At 37.1% G+C, this 20633-nt stretch overlaps 1 protein-coding gene across 1 annotated transcript in view; it reads right to left on the bottom strand.

Annotated features, from left to right (window-relative positions):
- Adamts19 (ADAM metallopeptidase with thrombospondin type 1 motif 19) overlaps nucleotides 1–20633 on the bottom strand; it is a 209915-nt gene that overhangs the window by 99207 nt on the left and 90075 nt on the right. The window contains exons 8-10 of the mRNA XM_021634122.2: nucleotides 14463–14568; nucleotides 2305–2445; nucleotides 240–390 (exon numbers count right to left, since the gene is read on the bottom strand). Coding sequence (XP_021489797.1) covers nucleotides 240–390; nucleotides 2305–2445; nucleotides 14463–14568 — 398 coding nt within the window. The remainder of the gene's footprint in view (nucleotides 1–239; nucleotides 391–2304; nucleotides 2446–14462; nucleotides 14569–20633) is intronic.

Genomic DNA, 20633 nt, shown 5'->3' on the forward strand with positions numbered 1-20633 from the left:
ATTTGCAATAAAGTGGGTCAGATGCAGGGCAGAAAGGCAGGAGAGGATTATGGGGCCTTCAGGCAGGTTATAGAGTTGGGTGGAATTGCCCAAATACACTATTTTTTCTCAGAAATTTCTTTTGAGAATTGGTATGATTTAGATCAACACATATTAAAATAAGGTCATCCCCTCCACCAATGATTCATTCTACACAATGAATGTGAGAGATTAAAGTTCAAGCTTCCTAGGACCATTACCTGCATCTCTTGACAGAAAGAAGCCAAAGGCCCAAAGAGAATCTGGCATTGTTCGTCTGCAGTGTACGCCATTCCGGGCAGTTTTGAGGGAACCAGCACGGAACTGAGACTCTGAGGATCTGTATGCATCAAGCAGCTACTGGCCTTTGACCTGTCCACGTGCAGATACAAAATTTTTATTTAATTTGAATGTAATGAAAACAGTCATGATGATTATTTAGTAAGAATAAACAGCTTCATAATAAGATTAAATTTCTACTTAGTAGCTCTGCCATTGAATACTTTAGAAAGGATTCTGTATATGAGAATACTTTATTTATAACCAGCTATGATAATCCTAATAATAACAATACTGTTCAAGTTAACAGAATATTTTGAATATAAACACTGTCCACAAGAAACAGTTCAGCTGTTCTCAATCTGCTGTAATGTTAGCATAATTGTAGGCCTTTGTAAGATATGTAAGCTCAGACTCTGAGTGTAGCTTGCTTGCCCCAAAGCATCACATGATATCAACCTTACTTGGGAATTTAAATATATCATTTCCTAACAAACATTGTCAGGCCATGTCTGTACTTGACATTGTGGTACAGCTTCCATGTTTGACATGACATTTAATATGATCATAGTCCTGATGTGCAAAGACACCCATACAAATCTTGCATATTCTTCCAGAACAAGCTAAGAGGCGCTAAGAATCTACTGGACAAAATTTGGATTAGAGCTATAGCTATAAAGAAAAACATTATATATTATAAATAAAGTTTTTATTCTTTGAGTGTTTTAGACCTTCATACAATGTAGATTGTTCATATTTACCCACAACTACCTCCTCAGTAATCATTGGAGAGCTACAAACTGCTAATGTCTGGGCACAACATAGAGGTTGCGTGCATCATCTTGCACCTGCAGGGTTTACCTAGGAAAGACTCCTATATGATAAAGCAAGTCACAAGTCCAGCATGGATGTGGGGAGGAATTTCAGGGCACCCACAATCAGAGGAACTATTGACGACTTTCTGCTGCTGAGGAAGGGAGCGTCATTCTCCTTTCAGGACATGATCATGGTAGGTCACTCATGACCCCACGGATGATCACACAGCCATGTGAGTATGGGCAACCCCAAATGAGCGTTAGATTTTACCATACCTTAATACCTAACATACATAAATAAAATAGGATCAACTATACAAACAAAGTGGAAATGTGTAACGTTTTTTGTTTTTTGTTTTAGATTTATGGAGAGCTTAATCATTTCTCTTACTACTTCACATAACACCTAGCCTTTTCCCTGATCCTTTACCAAAAGCATAGACAAAGTACAAGCACTTGTGACAAAAACAAGAACAACAACAGTATTTTTCATTTTTCTTTCTGGGAAGATAGAAGCTGTTACTCTTGACAGAGGTGTTAAAGAAGACTTAAGGTGTTCTACAGGCCACAGAGGCTAGAATTGCTTCTGAGTAAGAAAGAATTTATAACCTTGAAGCATCTTAAATGAAAATCAGGGGTTCATTTAAGGAAGTGGTCCTCAACCTGTGGGTTGTGACTCCCTTAGGGGTTACATCAGGTATCTTACATATCAAATAGTTACATTACGATTCATGACAGTAGCAAAATTACAATTATGAAGTAGCAACAAAATATTTTCATGGTTGGAGTCGCTACAACGTGAGGAACTGTATTAAAGGGTTGCAGCATTACGAAGGCGGAGAACCACAGGTTTAAGGGACTTCATATGCTAACAGGTGTGTTGTGTAATGTGCAATGAGCTGTTTCTACAAGGAGATAAGGAAGAGGCAACTGTATTTCCATGACTGTAGCAATTTTCTACTTCAAATCATCTTGAGCATCCTTCGATCTGAAAATTATGAGAACTAAAGAACAGATGAGTTAACTGTGTTCTAGTTCATTCTGTGAGTCAATGAGAGAACCAGGAACAGAATAAAATGCTCCATTTTCACTGTGGTGGCCTTGCCGCTTTGTCATACTGCTTTTACTGTTAGGCATAATTGGCAGGAACATGTAGATATTCACAACAAAAAGTAATTCATGACCTTAGTACCTGAGAAATCTTTCCAAATCTTCCTTGCTGCACCTGGACCATGAAACATCACCGAGGTTTTGTCCTTTGATCCATTCACCAGACATGATATGAAGACCATCAGCACAAGATGGGTGGTCATTGTCATGATTGATGCCCATGCTGACTCAGAATATAATTGAGAGAAAAGGAGTCATATTAAACAGATGGTATTTTATATCTTTCATTACTACAATGGTTTTCTAGTCAAAATAACTAATAGGAACTTTTGTTCTAAAGAAATCAGTTTAAAACTAATACTGGATTTCAAGTTATGTTTTTTTGAAATGTCATCATCCAGGCTTAAAATAAAGAAAATGTAATTTGATTAAGAACATTTTCCCAAATATATCTTCAAGATACATGCTTAGGCACATATAAGAAACTGATCTGTACATGTATTCTTCATTGTATTTATATGAATAAAACTAGCCAATTTTCATTCAACCTCATTGTATTCTTGCCCTTGACAAATGAAACCAAACCGAACTTCTAACTTCTTGCAACATTTTTTTCTTATCTGCTTCACAACTTCATCTTCTCCCACACACCTCAAATAACAAGGTATCCCTTTTGGTAAACAAACAAAACAAAGATATCCCTCTTGGGCATCACTATCTTTTCTCCTGAATCATAAATCTTTTGCTTTAAGTATAGATCCTATCCTTACAATTTGGCTTGTCTCTAAATCAATACTTTATAACCATCTTCAGTAAAATCTAACTGAAGATCTTCCTCTTTAAAGCTTCTATTTAGACCTGAACTGTTTTTCCTCTGGTGTTATGTTATGGTTTAGCTAGCTACCATATTCCCAATTATCATCACACCAAAGCTTATTACTCCTACTCACAAGCAAGCACTGTGGTTGGGGAAAGCTTTTGCCCAGTATAGTTCCTAAATATTTCTATCAACTGCTATCTCCTTTCTATTCCTATTGCCACTGAAAGGAGATTATGAGACATTCTTTATAGACAATTAAGACAAATAGTATGATAGTCTTCCTGAGTCTTATCTCAGTATGTTTTACTGGCATTCTTACTTTGTTTACTTCTACTTTTCCCCTGTGACATGCACTTACAACAAAAGCTGATTTTACCACAGTTCTGTCTTCCTATCTCCTGTTATGACAGCTTCCAGATGACCCAACAGAGGCCCTTCATGTTTTGCCATTTTATTTACTACAATTAACTTGGAATTTCTCAACTAAGTTTCTTACTTTCCACTACCATTTAGTACTTCCTGTGCTTTATATACTCACCATGTGAAGTAAACTAGAAAGTGAATAGTTTTTATGGCAACCCCGTCTAAAACTAATCAAACCACCAAAACAAATGAGCAACAACAAAAGAAGGAAGAGGAGGCAAAGAAGAGAAAGAGTAGGAAAGAGAAAGAAAGAGAAGCAAAACAGTTACACCAGGAAACTAATGTGCTGGGAGCCAAAGCTATCTATGGAAGCCAAAGCCAAAGCTATCTAGTGGAGACAAAGGTATTTACTGAAGCCAAAGCCAAGTAGAGAGCAAAGGTCATTTAGTGGAGACCTAAAGCTATGTAGTGAAAGAGTTATCTAAGACCCTAAATCATGGGTGACAGATTGTGAGGACATCCATTTGTTAGAGCATCTGTAAGATATCTTTAGAAACCATCCTTCTGGTATCTTGCAGGTACAATATTTAACCCATGAAAGCACTCTTCGTATTTCCTGCAGCAGTAGATTAACCTTCCCCCTTTCCTGTCTTCTCCCTATATAAGTTGGGTAAAAATTTCTAATAAATGAAAGCCTTGATCAGATGAACAGACTTGGCTTTCATTCCTGTGTCTCTTGTCCCTTCTCCCCCATTCCTTCCAATCTCTCCACCTTAGGAACCCCGTTGAAGCCCTGCAGGTCGGGGCACTAACGTGCTTCCCAAGACTCTCCAGTGGAGCATGGGAACAGGCAGCTTCCTCAGTAACTATGTGCCCCATAAGACTCACTCCTAAGCACATGAAGAGAAGGAATATCCACAGTAAGAATTTGTTCCACAGTCCTTATCCCCACAAACATGGCAATAGAGACCTTTCACATTAAGCATATACTCCACCTCTCAGAACATGGAGAACATGGAGATCCGTAGTCAAAAGTAATTACTGATCCTCAGGCCTCTCCCTTAATAATATGCAGACAGGACATGCCCACAGTTAACTATGTATGCCAAAGGCCTCACCCCTAAGAACATAAGACAGGTAGTATCCATAATAATTATGTGCCACAAAGGTCTCATACCTGGGCATATACCTGAAAGATACTCCACCATACAACAATGACATTTGCTCATTTATGTTCATAGCAGCCTTATTTATAAAAGTCATTATCTGAAAACAACCTAGATGTCCTTCAAGGAAAGAATGGATACAGAAATTGTGGAACATTTACACAATGAAATACTAATCAGCTATTAAAAACAAGGAAATCATGAAATTTTCAGGCAACTGGGTGGAACTAGAAAAGATCATCTCGAATGATATAATCCAGAAGCAGAAAGTCACACACAGTATACACTGACTTATAAGCAGATATTAGCCATATAATATAGGATAACCACACAAAAATTTACAGACCTAAAGAAGCTAAACAACAAGGAGGACCCTAGAGAGGACACATAATTCTCATTCAGAATGGCAAACAGAATGAACATCAGAAGTGGTAGATGAGAGGGAACAGGATGGGAGCTTACCATGAATGTCCTCTGAAAGATTTCACCCAGCGGGGGATCAAAGCAGATGTTAGGACTCACAGCCAAACTTTGGGCAGAGTTCAGGCAGTCATAAGAAAGAATGGGGGAATAGAGGGACCCGGAGGGGACAAGAGCTCCATAAGAAGACCAACAGAAAAAGCATTTCTACAGTGAGAAATTATTGAATAAGCAAGCATCAGTGAACATAAAAATTCTTGTTGAAATGAACACATGTGTTTTACCACTTTTTAAATAACCCTTTGTTTTAGGAATAAGTACATATTTAGCTGGTGAAAACTTGCTTATAGTTGGAAAGAAAAGAATGAGGTAGCATGTGGTTTATAAGGCTACAAACAGCCACCACATGCTGAGCACTGTACATTCCACCCCTCACCTTCACCTACAGGATGTCTTTCTTCAGGCTCTTTATCCACAAAGATTCTACTTAATAGTCAAGAGTTCTGCAGGTTATTTTTAGAAAACTTGTTCTAGCCTCTACTTTGTCTGTTTGCACCTGGCCTTAACTTACCATAGGACTTTGTGAAGATTAATGATCAGTATTTTCTACATTGTATTATTCATTTTCAACTGTCTTTATTTTCAACAATCTTGAGAACAAAGACCTTTTAGGATCCCTAAAAGCCTGGCACCTAGAAATCAAATTCTATATACCTCAAATAAAATGGCTTCTCTTTAAAAACAAAATTCTTTTAACGTCTAATTACTTTTCAAACTTAGGATTTCAATGTAATTACTCACGAATAAAGGCTAATATTGAAGAAGTAGAAAAAGAAAGGTTTGTTTAATACATGCAAAGTTTCCAACAATAATATGATAGTACAATATTCTATTTCATTTGACATGGTTCTAGATAAAAAATAAAATTTTACAAGAGCATTCATTTTGTAGCTTAAGGTACTAAGCTAGAATTTCAATCAAAGTTGTTCTGGGTGATCACAATTAAACTTGTTCTAAAATCAAAACAAAAAATTACCAAAATATTAAAGTATAAATTAATATAAAATATGGAAATGTAAATTCAATATTTGAATAAAATTTATTATAACAATAGTTTTGAAAGAAGAGTTAACATGAAGGTAATAAATTCCATCTGTATTCTGCAAGAATACAAATTACACTGTTTTAGGCATGATAAGTTTATCTATGATAATTCTGATTAGATAAAACTAAAAAATGCTCTGTGAAATGTAACTATTCATTCACTTTCAGAGCACAAAATATTAAATTGTGAGTAATGTTTCCATTTTCTCATGAATGTCTTTGAACTAGGTCTGTATCAACACAGATTAATGGCATGAATGGCACAAACTATAAGAAAAGAAAAATGCTTTCAAAGGTTGATAATCGTAAGGAAATTTGAGAAATTATATTGGATGTGTATGAACAGCTCCACTGACAGAGAAAGACAAGATATGGGTATTAAGAGTGACTTTCAGCTAGGTGTGGTAGCCCAAGCCTGTAATCCCAGCACTCCGGGAGGCAAAGGCAGGCAGATCTCTGTGAGTTCAAGGTCATCCTGCTCTACAAAGTGAGTCCAGGACAGCCAAGGGTACCCCCCCACACACACACACAAAAGAGTAACTTTTCTCTCTTTATCTCATACCATTTCCAGGAAGAATAAATTAAAAAATTTTAGCAAAATAACTGTGGACATTAAAGGCACTCTCCTACCTAGAGGAGAGTTGTTGGGCTGATTGAAATTATTTATATAGTGACTCCATAAATGGTGCTTTATAATGGGATAGTGAGTAAAAAAAATTTTATTGAATTATTATCTTTTGACAAAAGAGACACAGAGATCCAGGTGATTTTCTGAATTTGTTTTATTTGTTGAAAGTATGTGCTAAATGCTCATGAAGAAGTTTACCAGAGCAAAAATTGCTTTGCTTAGTTATTGAAATTAAACAAGTTGGGTGGAGTAGAGAAGTTGGGAAAATCTGAGAGGAGTTGTTGGAGGGGAAAACATAATCAAATTATATTTATGAAAACAATTAAGTTAAAAAAGGGGGAGGCTGGAGAGATGGCTCAGAGGTTAAGAGTGCTGGCTGTTCTTCCAGAGGATCTGAATTCAATTCCCAGCAGCCACATGACAGCTCACAACTATCTGTATTCTGACACCTTCACGCCAATGCAATGAGATAAAATTAAATATATTATTATTTTTTAAACTAAGCACCTATAGGCTTGGCACAGTCTCACAGAATAATCAGGATGTCTTGCTCCATCTCTCACTGATCACTTTTGATCCAGTCCCTGCTGGTAGGGATGAGCACTGCCTCATTTCCCTGTTGGATTCTGGCTATAGCATGCTTCACTGGGCACCCCTTATTTAACAGCCTCTGAGTATGTGGAATATGATCAATTCTTCCATCCTGGTGAGGCAGGCTTTAGAGTCATGTGCAAGTGTTGGCATCTGACAATTGCATAAATAAAATAAAACTTAAGTGACGTATCCATTTGGGAGATTACAGTTTGTCCATTTCCAAAAAGTGATATGATTTTCCAGTTGAGGAAAAGGGCAGTCTTTTATTCTGATGACCAGTTTCCTTCTGGGCACCCTATTATCATGTTAGAACTTAGCTTACCCATGGAAAGAGCTGATGATGGAATTACTGTTTATTAATAATTGATATTTCCTAAGTATGTTTGATTAGCACCAGAAAAGACTATCAATAAGCTGGAATACAGCCTTTTAAAAACACATCTGGAATCACCAGGAAACTGCTAAATCTTGATTCCACAGCTTTTTAATAAAACAATTGTGAATTTTATGTGCTGGACGACACATTAGTCATTTACAATGATATCATTTAACCCTCATAATAGCTCCATAATGTTCCCATTAGAATGGCTTCTATTTTATAGACAAGGACGGCTTTGAGGTCAAGAAGTGAGCTGCTTCTTGTAGATGCATGCCTGCTTAGTTCAGTGCTCAAACAGACCTTTAAACTACCCCATTCTAAGGCTCTTCTTTCTGGAGCAAACTCCATTTTAGCAGATGATTTGTGTCCTGAGTTTTTATTTTTTTTTCTTAATGCCTCCCATGTTTAGCAGAAACACATTTCTCTATATCCAGCTCCATAACCACATACTGTACGTTGCTTGAAAAATCGTTTCAAGCAAGACATTAGTAGCACCTCTCCTCATGCTGTGCAACTGAACTACATTTTAATAATCTCAGTTTAAATGCATTTTGACAAAAAGCCTTGGGCAAATAAACTCTCCACTAACATTGTACATGGTTGTCAAGTCAACTGAAAAAATATTTTTATCTTATAAAACTTCTCAACTTGTTTAAAAATCCCTGCCAGGAAGTTTTTGTGATATCCTGCGGAAAGCTGGAGACTGGTTTGGATCTTGAAGATGGCCCCTTTTGATGTTGGAAGAGTTGGAGAACACATGCATTCACTCCCATTTGGGGAGTAATTTCGAAAGGATTTGATTCGTAAACAGTAATATTTTAAAAGGAAAGAGTTTTTCTCTAACTGAGGTGGGTGATAAAGGAGAGATAAATAGCAGTAAAGATGTTTTAAGAACCAAGAGAGAAATATATTATTTTTAATCTCCCTTAAAATACTATTGTGTATATATATATGTATATATATATATAAAACAGTTACATAAACTATATCTATATATGTGCATATGTATTTGTATATTAAATGGAGCTATGCCATACAGTGAAATAATATTTCCCCACAAAGTCACAGATTAACAGAATATCCAGCACTAAGCAGGGAAACCTCACTCCAGTTGTTGGTCAAGGCAGTTCTATAGACTCCAAAGTAAAGTCTTCGAGATCAGTTTCTGCAATGCAATTACACTAGCTTGCCTCCCAGATCTTGAAGGTAAACTCTGTTGCAGAAGACACCATATACTTGAAGAAATAGAGCAGACACTGACCTGGATGTCTCCTCCATAAGGATTTTAGGATCAGAAGGTGTCATTGTAAGTTGCCAAGAGAGAAAAGCAATCAAGAGTCTTACTCAAGGCTTGATAACAATAATAATGATGAGCATGGTAAGACATCTCCAAGAGTGTAATAATAGTGCTTATGTCTTAGGGGTAACAAACAATTTCGCATTTAATCTTAAGAAACGCTAAATTGAATGTAATTCATGCCTGGTACTAGAAACCTAACCAAATACCCGTAGTGGGTCACAGATCATAGAGGAGAACCTACTACTACCATTTTTTTCCTAAACCAATAATATTCCTAACTGTGTTCTCAACACTTACACACATAGATTAAATATAGTTCCCATCCATTATCACAAGAGCTTCTTTTGCAGCAGATGGAGGCTACCACAGACAAACTCAGTGTCAAAATACACAGATGTGAGTTTGTGGTGCTTAAGCTCAACTGGTATATCTACAATGTAATCTCTGCCCCTATAGCTCAGGGAAGATAGTAAGAGCCAAGGACCAGGTGACCTGCTGTGAGATACTGTCTTCTAGACTTGACAATAAAGCTGCACCTATGAAACCTCAACAATGAAGATGCCTAAACAAAATCCCCATAACAGCACCAGTTGAAATAGAAAATAGGATGAGGAAAATATCACAAGGCCTCACTCCTAGATGAAGAGCTACAAAAAGTCAGTAACTGCTTTACACACACACACACACACACACACACACAGAGAGAGAGAGAGAGAGAGAGAGAGAGAGAGAGAGAGAGAGAGACTGACAATCAGCTTCTTCAAGGATCCAAATCATCCAATCCCAAGTGGTCAGCTTAACAATATATATGTATGATATCACTAAACATTCTCAGCATGACAACAAAAATTAAAGAATAATAGGTTAAGACCATGAGAAGGGGTCATGGGAAAGATTGGAGGGGGAAAGGGAGAATTTGGAATTCTCAAATATTAAATTTAAAAGTGGATCTTCTGATGATTTTGCTAACACTTTTATGACATCATATTTTTCTCAAGAAGCAGATATTACATGTAAAAGTCATAAAAAAGAAATAAATAGATGGACATGTCTACCTGATAGTAAATTGGTTTCCATAAAACGGCATTTGACTTCATTCAATGTATAAATATATCTCATTTGATGTAATTGCACTGTTGTGTCCTCATGGATAAATGGTTAGATGTTAGGAATTAAAAGCTAATTTTAAATCTTTTACTTATTTTATCCTCTTAACAATTTAACTAATTTTAATTTGCAAAATCACCCATGAAAAATGTATTACTATTAGCATTCCTAAAATTTGCATTTCTGTATAAGACAAGGCAACAAATTGGGTGTGCACAGAAATGTTTTCCTGGCACATATGAAGGCATGGGTTCCATCTCCAGTAAAAAAAAAAAAAAAAAAAACAGGATTAAGAAAAGGAAGCAAAGCATAGGCACAAGACATTTCCTATAACCCCCCACACTGTGTGGCTCACACTTGATAAGCGTAAACAATGCACTGGTATTGTAGGATATGGCATCAAAAATACGATTAAGACCAAGTTCAACTGTCAGTTTATTATCCACTGGGGTTGAGACATTCTTGCTTACTTAGTGCAGGTCTTGAGAATTTTTTGTGTTAAAATTTTTCCTGTCTCCCCTTGACTGCTTCTATGGCCATCAATGATGACAAGTGCTGATCCTATCCACCTGTGGACCATCAAGTCTCCAATTTAAATCCTTTTATTTCTCTCAACAGGGAGAAATCCTGAAATGTGCTGAGTGGATGCCTTCCCACTAAATGACAGAGCATGTAGCTTGACATGATGTTCGTTAGACTGCACATCCCCTGGCCTGACTTCGATCAACTGAAAGAGAACACTGATGGCTAGGGGTTAAGAAACCTTACTTGAGTACATTCTCTGGATGATTCTTATTTACTCTCTGAGAACTAATGATACACTAGCTAAAACCTATGCTTTATACCATTATTCAAACCATCTGTCAACTGGGTTCAATTTAATTTTGCCTGGAACAGTTAATTCTAGCCTAACATGTGTCATTACTCTCTAGTAAAATGCTTCCCTATGCAAATCTTCATTTATGTTTCATCTCAAGTTTTAACCTTTCATTATCTACAAAGAACTACTCAACAAATACAGGATCTTTAGGCCCATATTTCTAGTGATCTTTAACATCTGTGTCCTTAAAATATAGAGTATGTTAGACATAATTAGAACTACCTTCTCTTCCTAGTGAATATTAATGAGTCTCTGTACCATACTGCCGCTTAGAATGCGTTTAAAGCTGTCTCTCATTTTAAAAATTGCCATTTAACATTTTTTGAAATATTCAGTTTCTTACCAAGTAAGTATCTACTGCTTTATCAGTGGATATAGATTTATAGTAGCAACTGTCCTAAAGTTAGAAGAAAAGTAAAAATATAAAAGTGTCTTCTAACTGATAAGCTGTAAACAGAGAATTACATGTCTCTAAAGAGTTAAGGAATCTATGACATTGGCCAAAGAGTAAGTGATAGAGGAAGACAGGACACAATTGTACAGCATTCTAGGCAGCACGACACAGCAACAGTAATTTACCTGTACTCATCGCTGATTGCAGTAGAATAAGGGCTACTAATTATAAATACTTAATTTTGAATATTTTCGGGATCAACAGTTTTCTAGGGGTTGAAACTCTGTCATTTGTTACCATTAGTTATTATTAGATGTAAAGATCCTGCTATACAAATCTTAAAAAAAAAAAACAGTTACCCGATTATTTCTTTATTCCAAACTTTTGTGATACAGTCATTGTACATAGTAATTGTTTCATAAAGACAGTTTCCTTTGCATTTATCACATGATTCCACAGTATTCATTCCCAAACCCTACCCTTACCTTCTATTCTTTCCTTCCTGCCAATCCTCTCCCCTAGTGCCTCTCATGATTTTGTGTCATAAAATATGCAGTTTTATGTATCTGTACACAGTTTTACATCACAAATGAGAGAAAATGTGACATTTGTCTTTTCTAAATTGGTCTTGTTTCACTTAATCTGAAAATCTCTATTTGCACCCATCAAACGACACATTTTCATTCTACTCTATGGCAGATAGAACTCTACTGTCTGCTTATACATATTTTTTAAATTTAGATTAATAAATAATAACAAACGTTGGACAATAAAATGAAGATGTCTGTTGATCAATGGGGTTTTCATAAAGACTATATTTCTTGGAAAGACTTGACTAAATCTGACATTTCTACTGCTGATGTGTCCAGCAAACTGCAAAGCTTACATTCAAAATCAGGTTTGTTCCCAATCTATGCCCTATCTACTACAGTAAATTTCCTGAAGACAAATGAAGAGTTCTTACATAATTTTAATCTAAAGTTTCCCTATCTGAAAAGTATTAGGCCCAAATTACTGAATAAAACCTTAGATGCAAGATAACAACTAACCTAATGTAGGAATTGAGAAGAGCCTACCTGGCATTCAATGGCTTATGACTAAATCCCTACTCCCATAAATGCCATTTTTTTTATTTTATTGTTTACACTTTATTCATTTTGTATTCCCCCATAAGCCCCTGCCTCCTCCCCTGCCGGTCCCACCCTCCCTCCCCTTTCTGCATGCATGCCACTCCCCAAGTCCACTGATAGGGAAGGTTCTCCTCTCCTTTCTGATCTTAGTCTATCAGATCACATCAAAAGTGGCTGCATTGTCCTCTACTGTGGCCTGGTAAGGCTGCTCCCCCCTCAGGGGGGTAAATGCCATTTTTATAACTTTGAGAGGAAAGTAAATTCTTTATATTTCTCACTAATATTTTTGCTATAACAGGGGAGTCCTAACAGTACTCACTCAAAGGATTCCTCCTCCCTGCACTGAAAAATGTCCAAGTGCTTTTACATGCCACTGTTACTGATCATCATTGTGCTTAATGACACAGGTGTAGTTAGGTCTGTTGCCCTGTGGCCAGCCGTACAAGGCCAACACAAAACCAACTCAAAGGCAATTTTTAGAGGTTCTTTGTCTCATGATGCTTTGTTGGCATGTTTTTTTTAACCCTCCTTAAAGGTCCTTTGTGGATATATTATGGCTTCCAGTGCTGTTTTCAAGGGATTCCTGTGTGTGCAAACATGTGCCTCCCTGAGTCTGTATGTGTTCCCTGCACTTCTTCTTTTGTTTGTTTTGTCATATTCCATTTTGTTTTGTTTTGTTTTATTTTATTTTATCACTATTTAGATACCCATTTGCTCTTCAACTAGAGTAAAAGAAAGGACGTAGATTTGAATGGGAGGGAGGGTGAGGAGGATCTGATAGCAGCTGGGGAAGGCAAACTATAATTGAAACATACTGCATGGGAAAAAAATCTATTTTCAATAAAACAGGAAAAAAAAGGATGGCTGTATGCATCCTTTTGGGTAATGTACTAAATGAAAAAGTCTGTAGAATTAGATATGGAAGTTAGTTCTTTCATGATGCTTTGTCAAGGCTTTTTCCCCCTCCTCACATTATTGAAATGTCTCACTGAATTGTTCAGGTAATTTGCCTAAACCGTACAGATTAGTTCGTTCAGTCTATGCTATAGCAACAGAGATTCTATCATTCTGAAGCATTTTCAATGCCTGGTGTTGAAAACACACATTGCTTTGTAGTTCCATGCCTGTTGTGATATCTATTTGGAAAAGTCAGACACTTGCCATCTTGGTTCACTGTCTTGCTGAGGAATGCAACAGCCAAATGGGGTTTTATTCAAAGTGTCAGGAATGGTTACAGGTTAGAAAATGTCCTTTGCATTACTTCCCTCTGCTTCTTACAGAGGGAAATGCTTAAACTTTTGTTGTAAAATGCTTAAAAATTTTATATAACTAAAGTTCCTCCACTGAGACCTACTTTCCTTCTTAGCATAACTTCCACTTCTCTGTCAACACCTGCTGTCACCTTTAGCATATCAGAAGCTATTTTGCCTCCAAGTCTCCATTTTGATTATAAGGTGAAACAGGAATTCAAGTTCTCAGGCCCTACCTGCCTGAGATCAGAATACAATTCAATAGTTCAATACTTTCGGCTTTAAATAAAACAATAGATGATATATTCGTGTTCTGCTGGAGTTAAAGATATATGTATGTTCTGTTAGAAGTGAGACTTCAACATCCTGCTATGCTCCTTTCTCCAGGAAAGCTGGAAGGCTCCCAAGAACTCCCCTAAATCCTAGCCAATCAGCTTAAAAGTGCTTTGTCTAGCTACCTAGATACAATACATTTGTAACAAAATCGATTATTCTTATGTTTAGCTAGTCAGACTGATGTAATGTTGTCCTCCCCTTGCTTCCCAAGCCCATAACACTCCAAGTTCTTCTAAGTTTTCAAGAACTTAGATTCCAAAGAAAATAATCAAAGACATCTATGAATCCCCCAAACTCACATTATTAATCTATAATGTACATGGTAAATGGACATGCTAAATGTACAGCATGGTGATGACTTTTACTTACTTGTGACCCATTTCATGAGCAATTGTAAATGCCAGGTTCAGGCCATTGTCTTCAGCAATAATACACTTTCTTTTTTCACTACACATCCCATTCAAGTACGCTATACCTAAAAGACATCAACATTATTAATCATATATCAAATTTAACCTGAAAATATCTATACTAAAATAGTGTAAAAATGACAATGAGCCTTTTCCACACAAAGATAACATTAAACTGGAAAACCAAGTCTTTACGAACAGAAATTTGGGTGGAAATACATCTCTATAATCTATTAGTTTATGTTAAAGTTTCATATTTTAAGTAAAATTATTTTATAACTAAATGAATTCTCAAAATGCATACTGAACAATAAGTCATATATTATTTATTATTCTTATGAGATAAACAAATAATCACAATATATGAAATATAACACAATGTTGCATATTTTTCAGTTATTAAGAACTCAGAAATATAAAAAATGAAATTAAACTACTTATAAAATTCTTGAACTTAATTTTAGTTAATGCAATTTTAAAATTGTACTCAATGAAATAATACTTTAAGCAACATAAGCACTATCTATACATTTTGAATAAATATTAGAATAATACCCTTGAAACACATTGGTTAATATGCTAGTCTGTGCACAGTGTACAAGGCAGTGAAATAGTTGTTATCATAAAGATCTCAAGAAGCTATTGGTATTTTATTTTTTCAGGTAGAAGCATAAAGAAAATTTTTACTCTCTTAATGGGACAATATAAGTTTTCCACCTGACAGTGATGGCACACGCCTTTTATCCCAGCACTCCAAAGGCAGAGGTAGGTGGCTCTCTGAGTTCAATGCCACCATGCTCTACAGAGTGAGTTTTAGGACAGCCAGGGCCACACAAAGAAACCCTGTCCCGAAAATTTTTTTCCATGAACATTAGAAAATAAAATGCTAATATGTGACTAAATGTTTCCCAAAAGCTAAATAAAGTTCACTTTAATCAGCATACTGCTACTGATTGTTTGGTATAATAACTGCCATGGGATTCCTATAAATTGTATCACATTTCATTGTAAATAAAGCCACCTGATTGTCATCCTAACTCACTTGCATATTTACTCAATATGGTGTCCTATACCTATAATAGGTATAGGTGTCCTATACCTATACCTGTTTGCTCGCATCACTTCGCATGGATCAGAACATAGAAAATCTACACCCTTTAATCACTTCTAGGTTTTATATTCTGTATTCCTAGAGCAGCATCTTTTCTTCACATAAAATAGGGCTGTTTGTTTATGTACCTTCGTTTTCTGCCTACATGTGTGTATGTATGTGTGCATTCATGAGCGTGTGCACCTGAGTATGAAGGCCAGAGAACAATGTCAGGTATCTTTAACAATTGCTTTCCCCCTTAATTTTGGGGATAGGATCTCTCGCCAAACCTGAAGCTCGCTGGTCCCCTTGGCTGTATGGCTAATGTACTACAGGCCTCTACATAGCTCTGTCTCCTTAATGGGCATTAAAACTGCCCCCTGCCTCCTCCAGCTTTTTATGTGAGGGTCTGAATTCCGATGCTCATGCATGCACAGAAGGCACTTAACAGCCTTTCTCCAATGCCCCTCTTTTATAATTTGTCTATCTCTAGGCTTAACAAACTACCAATATTTAAAATACCATACTGAGATTTGCATTCACACTGAGCTCCTTATTTTTCCCTCCTGACTTTTTAAGAATAGCTCTAAGTTCCCAGTTGCATGACACCTGCTGTAGGTTTTTTTTTGTTGTTGTTGTTGTTGTTTGTTTGTTTTTTAAATAGAGGCGACATATCAACTAGCAGGAATGTTGCCTGAAATTGTTGCACAGTGAAGGGAAAGGATGCACTAATGTCTGATGTAGGTGTCCTGGGTGAATGAGAGTTAGACAGTGTCTTTGGATGAGGACAAAAGAATGAAAAAAGCCACTGAGTAAATATGAACCGAGTTAGTTAAGTAGTAAAGGGGGCTACCGAATATTATTGAGGAAAAGAATCAAACATCAGCTCAGCTGAAGTGGGAGAGCATGTGGGGAGCAGCAGGAGTGTGTCCAGGTGAGGGACAGGAATCCTAGAGACTGGAAGATACAGAGCAGCACATGGGTTCATTTTTCTGAAGCTCTCTGTTGATCAGGTGTGGAGGAAGACAAAGAAGATGTGCTGCCTGTAAATAAAATGTGGAAAAAAATAAAAAGAGGATATACGTGTAAGACTGTGTGTGAGCAAAGAAATAAGGAAGAAGAGCATGAAAATCTGGAGAGCGTGATACAATGGTTGGAAAAATGGATTCATCAATAAAGAAAGGAGGGGCTGCAGAGATAGCTCAAAGGTTAACACATTCGCTGCTCTTGCAGAGGGCATGCAATGGCACCAGTAACTTCTGCTCCAGGACATGATTCCCTCTTCTGGATTCTGCAGGCATCTGCACTCATCAGAACATACCACACCCACCCCCCAGGCCCCACACCCACATAAACAAAACTAAACAATAGATCTTTAAAAATAGAGGCCAAGCAAGGAGTTGCACACTTTTCTTTTTTTAACTTGTTATATTATTATTTATTACAATTTATTCATTTTGTATCCCTGCTGTAACCCCCTCCCTTGTCTCCTCCCAATCCTCTTCTTTCCTTCTTTTCCCCCTATGCCTCTCACCTAGTCCACTGATAGGGGAGGTCCTCCTCCTTGACTATCTGACCCTAGCCTATCAGGTCTCATCAGGCCTGGCTGCATTGTCTTTCTCTGTGGCCTGGCAGGGGGAGGTGATCAAAGAGCCAGCCACTGAGTTCATGTCAGGGACACCCTCCTCCCCTTTCTAGGGAACCCACTTAGAGACTACTGCTTGTGGGCTATATCTGAGCAGGGTATTAGGACCGCTCCATGCATGGTCCTTGGTCAGAGCATCAGTCTCTTCATGACCACCTGGGCCCAGGTTTGGTTGGTTGGTTGGTTGGTTGGTTGGTTGGTTGGTTGGTTGGTTGGTTTTTTGTTTTTTGGCTCAGTTGGTCTCCTCGTGGATCTCCTGTCCCCTCCAGGTCTTTCCATCTCCCCCTTCTTCCATAAGATTCCCTGCACTCTATCCAAAGTTTGGTTATGAGTCTCAGCATCTCTTTAAATACCCTGATCAGTAGGGTCTTTCATATGTCCTCTGTGGTAGGCTCCTGTCCTGTTCTCTGTCTTCTCCTGCCTTCTTGTGCCTCTGATGTCTATCCTGTTTGCCCTTCTGAATGAGGATTGAGCCTAGGGTCCTCCTTCTTGTTTAGCTTCTTTAGGAGCACAGGCATGGTCATCAGAACAAAACGACAGCCTACAGACTGGGAAAGGATCTTCACCAACCCAGTATTTAACAGAGGGTTAATATCCAGAAAACATAAAGAACTCAAGAAGTTAAACACCAACAAACAAAGAAATCTAATTTAAAAATGGGGTACAGAGCTAAACAGAGAATGGCAGACAAACACTTAAAGAAATGCTTGATGTCCTTAGTCATCAGGGAAATGCAAATAAAAATAACCCTGAGATTTCATCTATACCCATTAGAATGGCTAAAGATAAAAAAAGAAAAAAAATCAAGTGACAACACATGCTGGAGAGGTTGTGGACAAAGGGGAACCCTTCTCCATTGCTGGTATGAACTTAAACTTACACAACCACTTTGGAAATCAGTCTGGAGCTGTCTCAGAAAATTAGGAAAAGTGCTATCTCAAGATCCAGCTATACCACTGCTAGGCATATATCCAAAATATGCTCAACTATACAAGGTACACACCTTTTAATCTCAGCACTCAGGAGGCAGAGGCAGGTAAGTTTCTGAATTCCAAGCCAGCTTGATTTACATAGCCATTTCCAGACCAGGAGGGTGTTAAAAAATACTGCTGACTGTTCCTATGGATTAGAATGTCTGACTTTTTTGTTTGTTTGTTTGTTTGTTTGGTTGGTTGGTTGGTTGGTTGGTTTTTTGAAGACAGGTTTTCTCTGTGTAGCCTTAGTTGTACTAGGCTTGCTTTGTAGACCAGGCTGGCCTCTCCCTTACAGAGATCCACCTGCCTCTGCCTTCCCAAGTTCTAGGATTACAGGTATAGGACACCATGCCCAGCTGTCTCGATATTTTAAGACGAATCAATCAGTTGGTGTTTGCTGAATAAGAAGTCTGAAGTTAGAATGAACGTAGGAAAGCAGAAAAGGCAGCCAATATTCATAGAAAATGTGGGGAGGATTAGATGAACCAGATGGTGCTGCGATAAAGCACATGAGCTTCATTTATGAATGAAGAGTTGATAAACACAGTGGGGGAAACCCTGGTTTAGAATCAAGGAGCAAGGGGAATGTATCAGCCTGCACTGTCATATCCCTCCTGCACCATCTTGTAACACAGAAGAGCAGAAAGTGATTTCTTTAAGTATCCTGGGAGCATAAAAGTCTACAATAACAAGATTATAAAAAAAAATCATTGACTGGTGTGGTTATGAAAAAATATGCTGATTAACATGTACTCTGAAGGACATTTATACACGTTAAATGTAAATCCATATGAAATAATAAACTATTAAAGTGTTGATTATGTATTTACATGGAGGTATGATTACAGTTATATTATAAAACCACACTATCACACATTACAGGAAAAAAGAAAATAACTAAGTATATGGTAATTCACTGATAACAACTGTACAGCATGCTAAAATTATGAGTGAATTTTCTCCCTGTTTCCTATTTTCTAAATTCATGTGTTCCTATAGGTTTATAGTGAGAAATGTAAATCTTGTACACACACAAATCATCTTTATAAATTTGATTGGTCATTGCAATGTCTCAAAGACCAGGTTGTGGTTTAACAATTGAAAATAACTTTCTTCTCCTAATCTACTGATGTGTAGAGTCAGAAACTTCAGCTAGTACTTGGTAAATCTGAAATTCATTGCATTTAATTTGGCAGGTCAAGGAGATGTCTTTGCCTTGAACATTACAGAGAATGCTTGTTACCATTTAAATGCATTGTGTTATTTTGTTTCAAAGGCCGTGCTTTTCTGTTCTTTTAAGAGTCCATATGTTTCTTATTATAATGAGGTCTAGGGGTTAGGAGGCAAAAGGATTTAACACAGCTGTTATTAAAGATAGATGTTATACAGACCCATTTCAAAGCACCGGTAATGTAAAGAATTCTGGAAATGTAAAGCAAACTAAAACAGTCTTCTAGTTTCCCATTTATGAACCAGGATCCAAGAGAATCTTTCTTCTGAAAGCAAATTATAATTATGCTAAAACAAGCTATACCCAATGAAGACCATGAGAGAGTCCTGACATGTTGCAGGGGCATTTACAAAACAGACTCTGGATGAAATCAGAGCTCGTATCTGACTAGAGAGATAAATGAAAACAGAACTAGGCGCTCTTCCTCATAACTGCTGCTTTTATGACCAGCCGGGTCACCTGAAATCAAAGATCTGACTTTCCTGGCACGAGGTTTCAGCAGAGATTTAGATAAGTTATTTATCCTGTAGCTGTATCCTATAAGTTATTTACCCACCAGGAATATATTTTTTTTGTGTTTTAATTAGTTAAAATTATATATAATGACCGTGGGAGTACAAACATGTTGATCATACCTTTATAAGTGTGAGCCATACAAACACCCATTTTAAAAATGTGGATACATACATGTATGTAAGATATTATAATAGGAAAATAAAACACATATGTTAAAGTGTGACAATCAGTAGGCTTTGTGAGATGGAAACCCACTGCTGGTACTACCAAGTGGGTGAAGGTTAGAAAACCACAGGAAAGGGTGGATATTATTGGGCGAATTACTGAGCCTGGAGAGGGTTAGAGGGATGCTTTTGAGACTAGATAGTGTAGGATCTGTAAATGTGCACGCTGGCAGCCTATCGCTGCATCAACATTTGATTTAGAATGTTCTGATCATGGCCTATGTTTAAAAGGATTTGATAAGTAAAATTCCCTGGAGCTAAGATTAATAACTCATTGTTTGCTTCAAGAATTAAATAAAAGCATAACTTTGAAGAATGAAAATATATTTCACACACTCCAAAGAAAAGTGCCCGGGAATTGAAAATTCATGTGCATGACTGATTACAGCATCCTTTAAAATATTATATAAACAGTAATCTGTCCTACTAAATGACTTATTGCTAGACTAT

This window comes from Meriones unguiculatus, chromosome 2 (assembly GCF_030254825.1).
Source record: "Meriones unguiculatus strain TT.TT164.6M chromosome 2, Bangor_MerUng_6.1, whole genome shotgun sequence".
Classification (NCBI taxonomy): Eukaryota; Metazoa; Chordata; class Mammalia; order Rodentia; family Muridae; genus Meriones; species Meriones unguiculatus.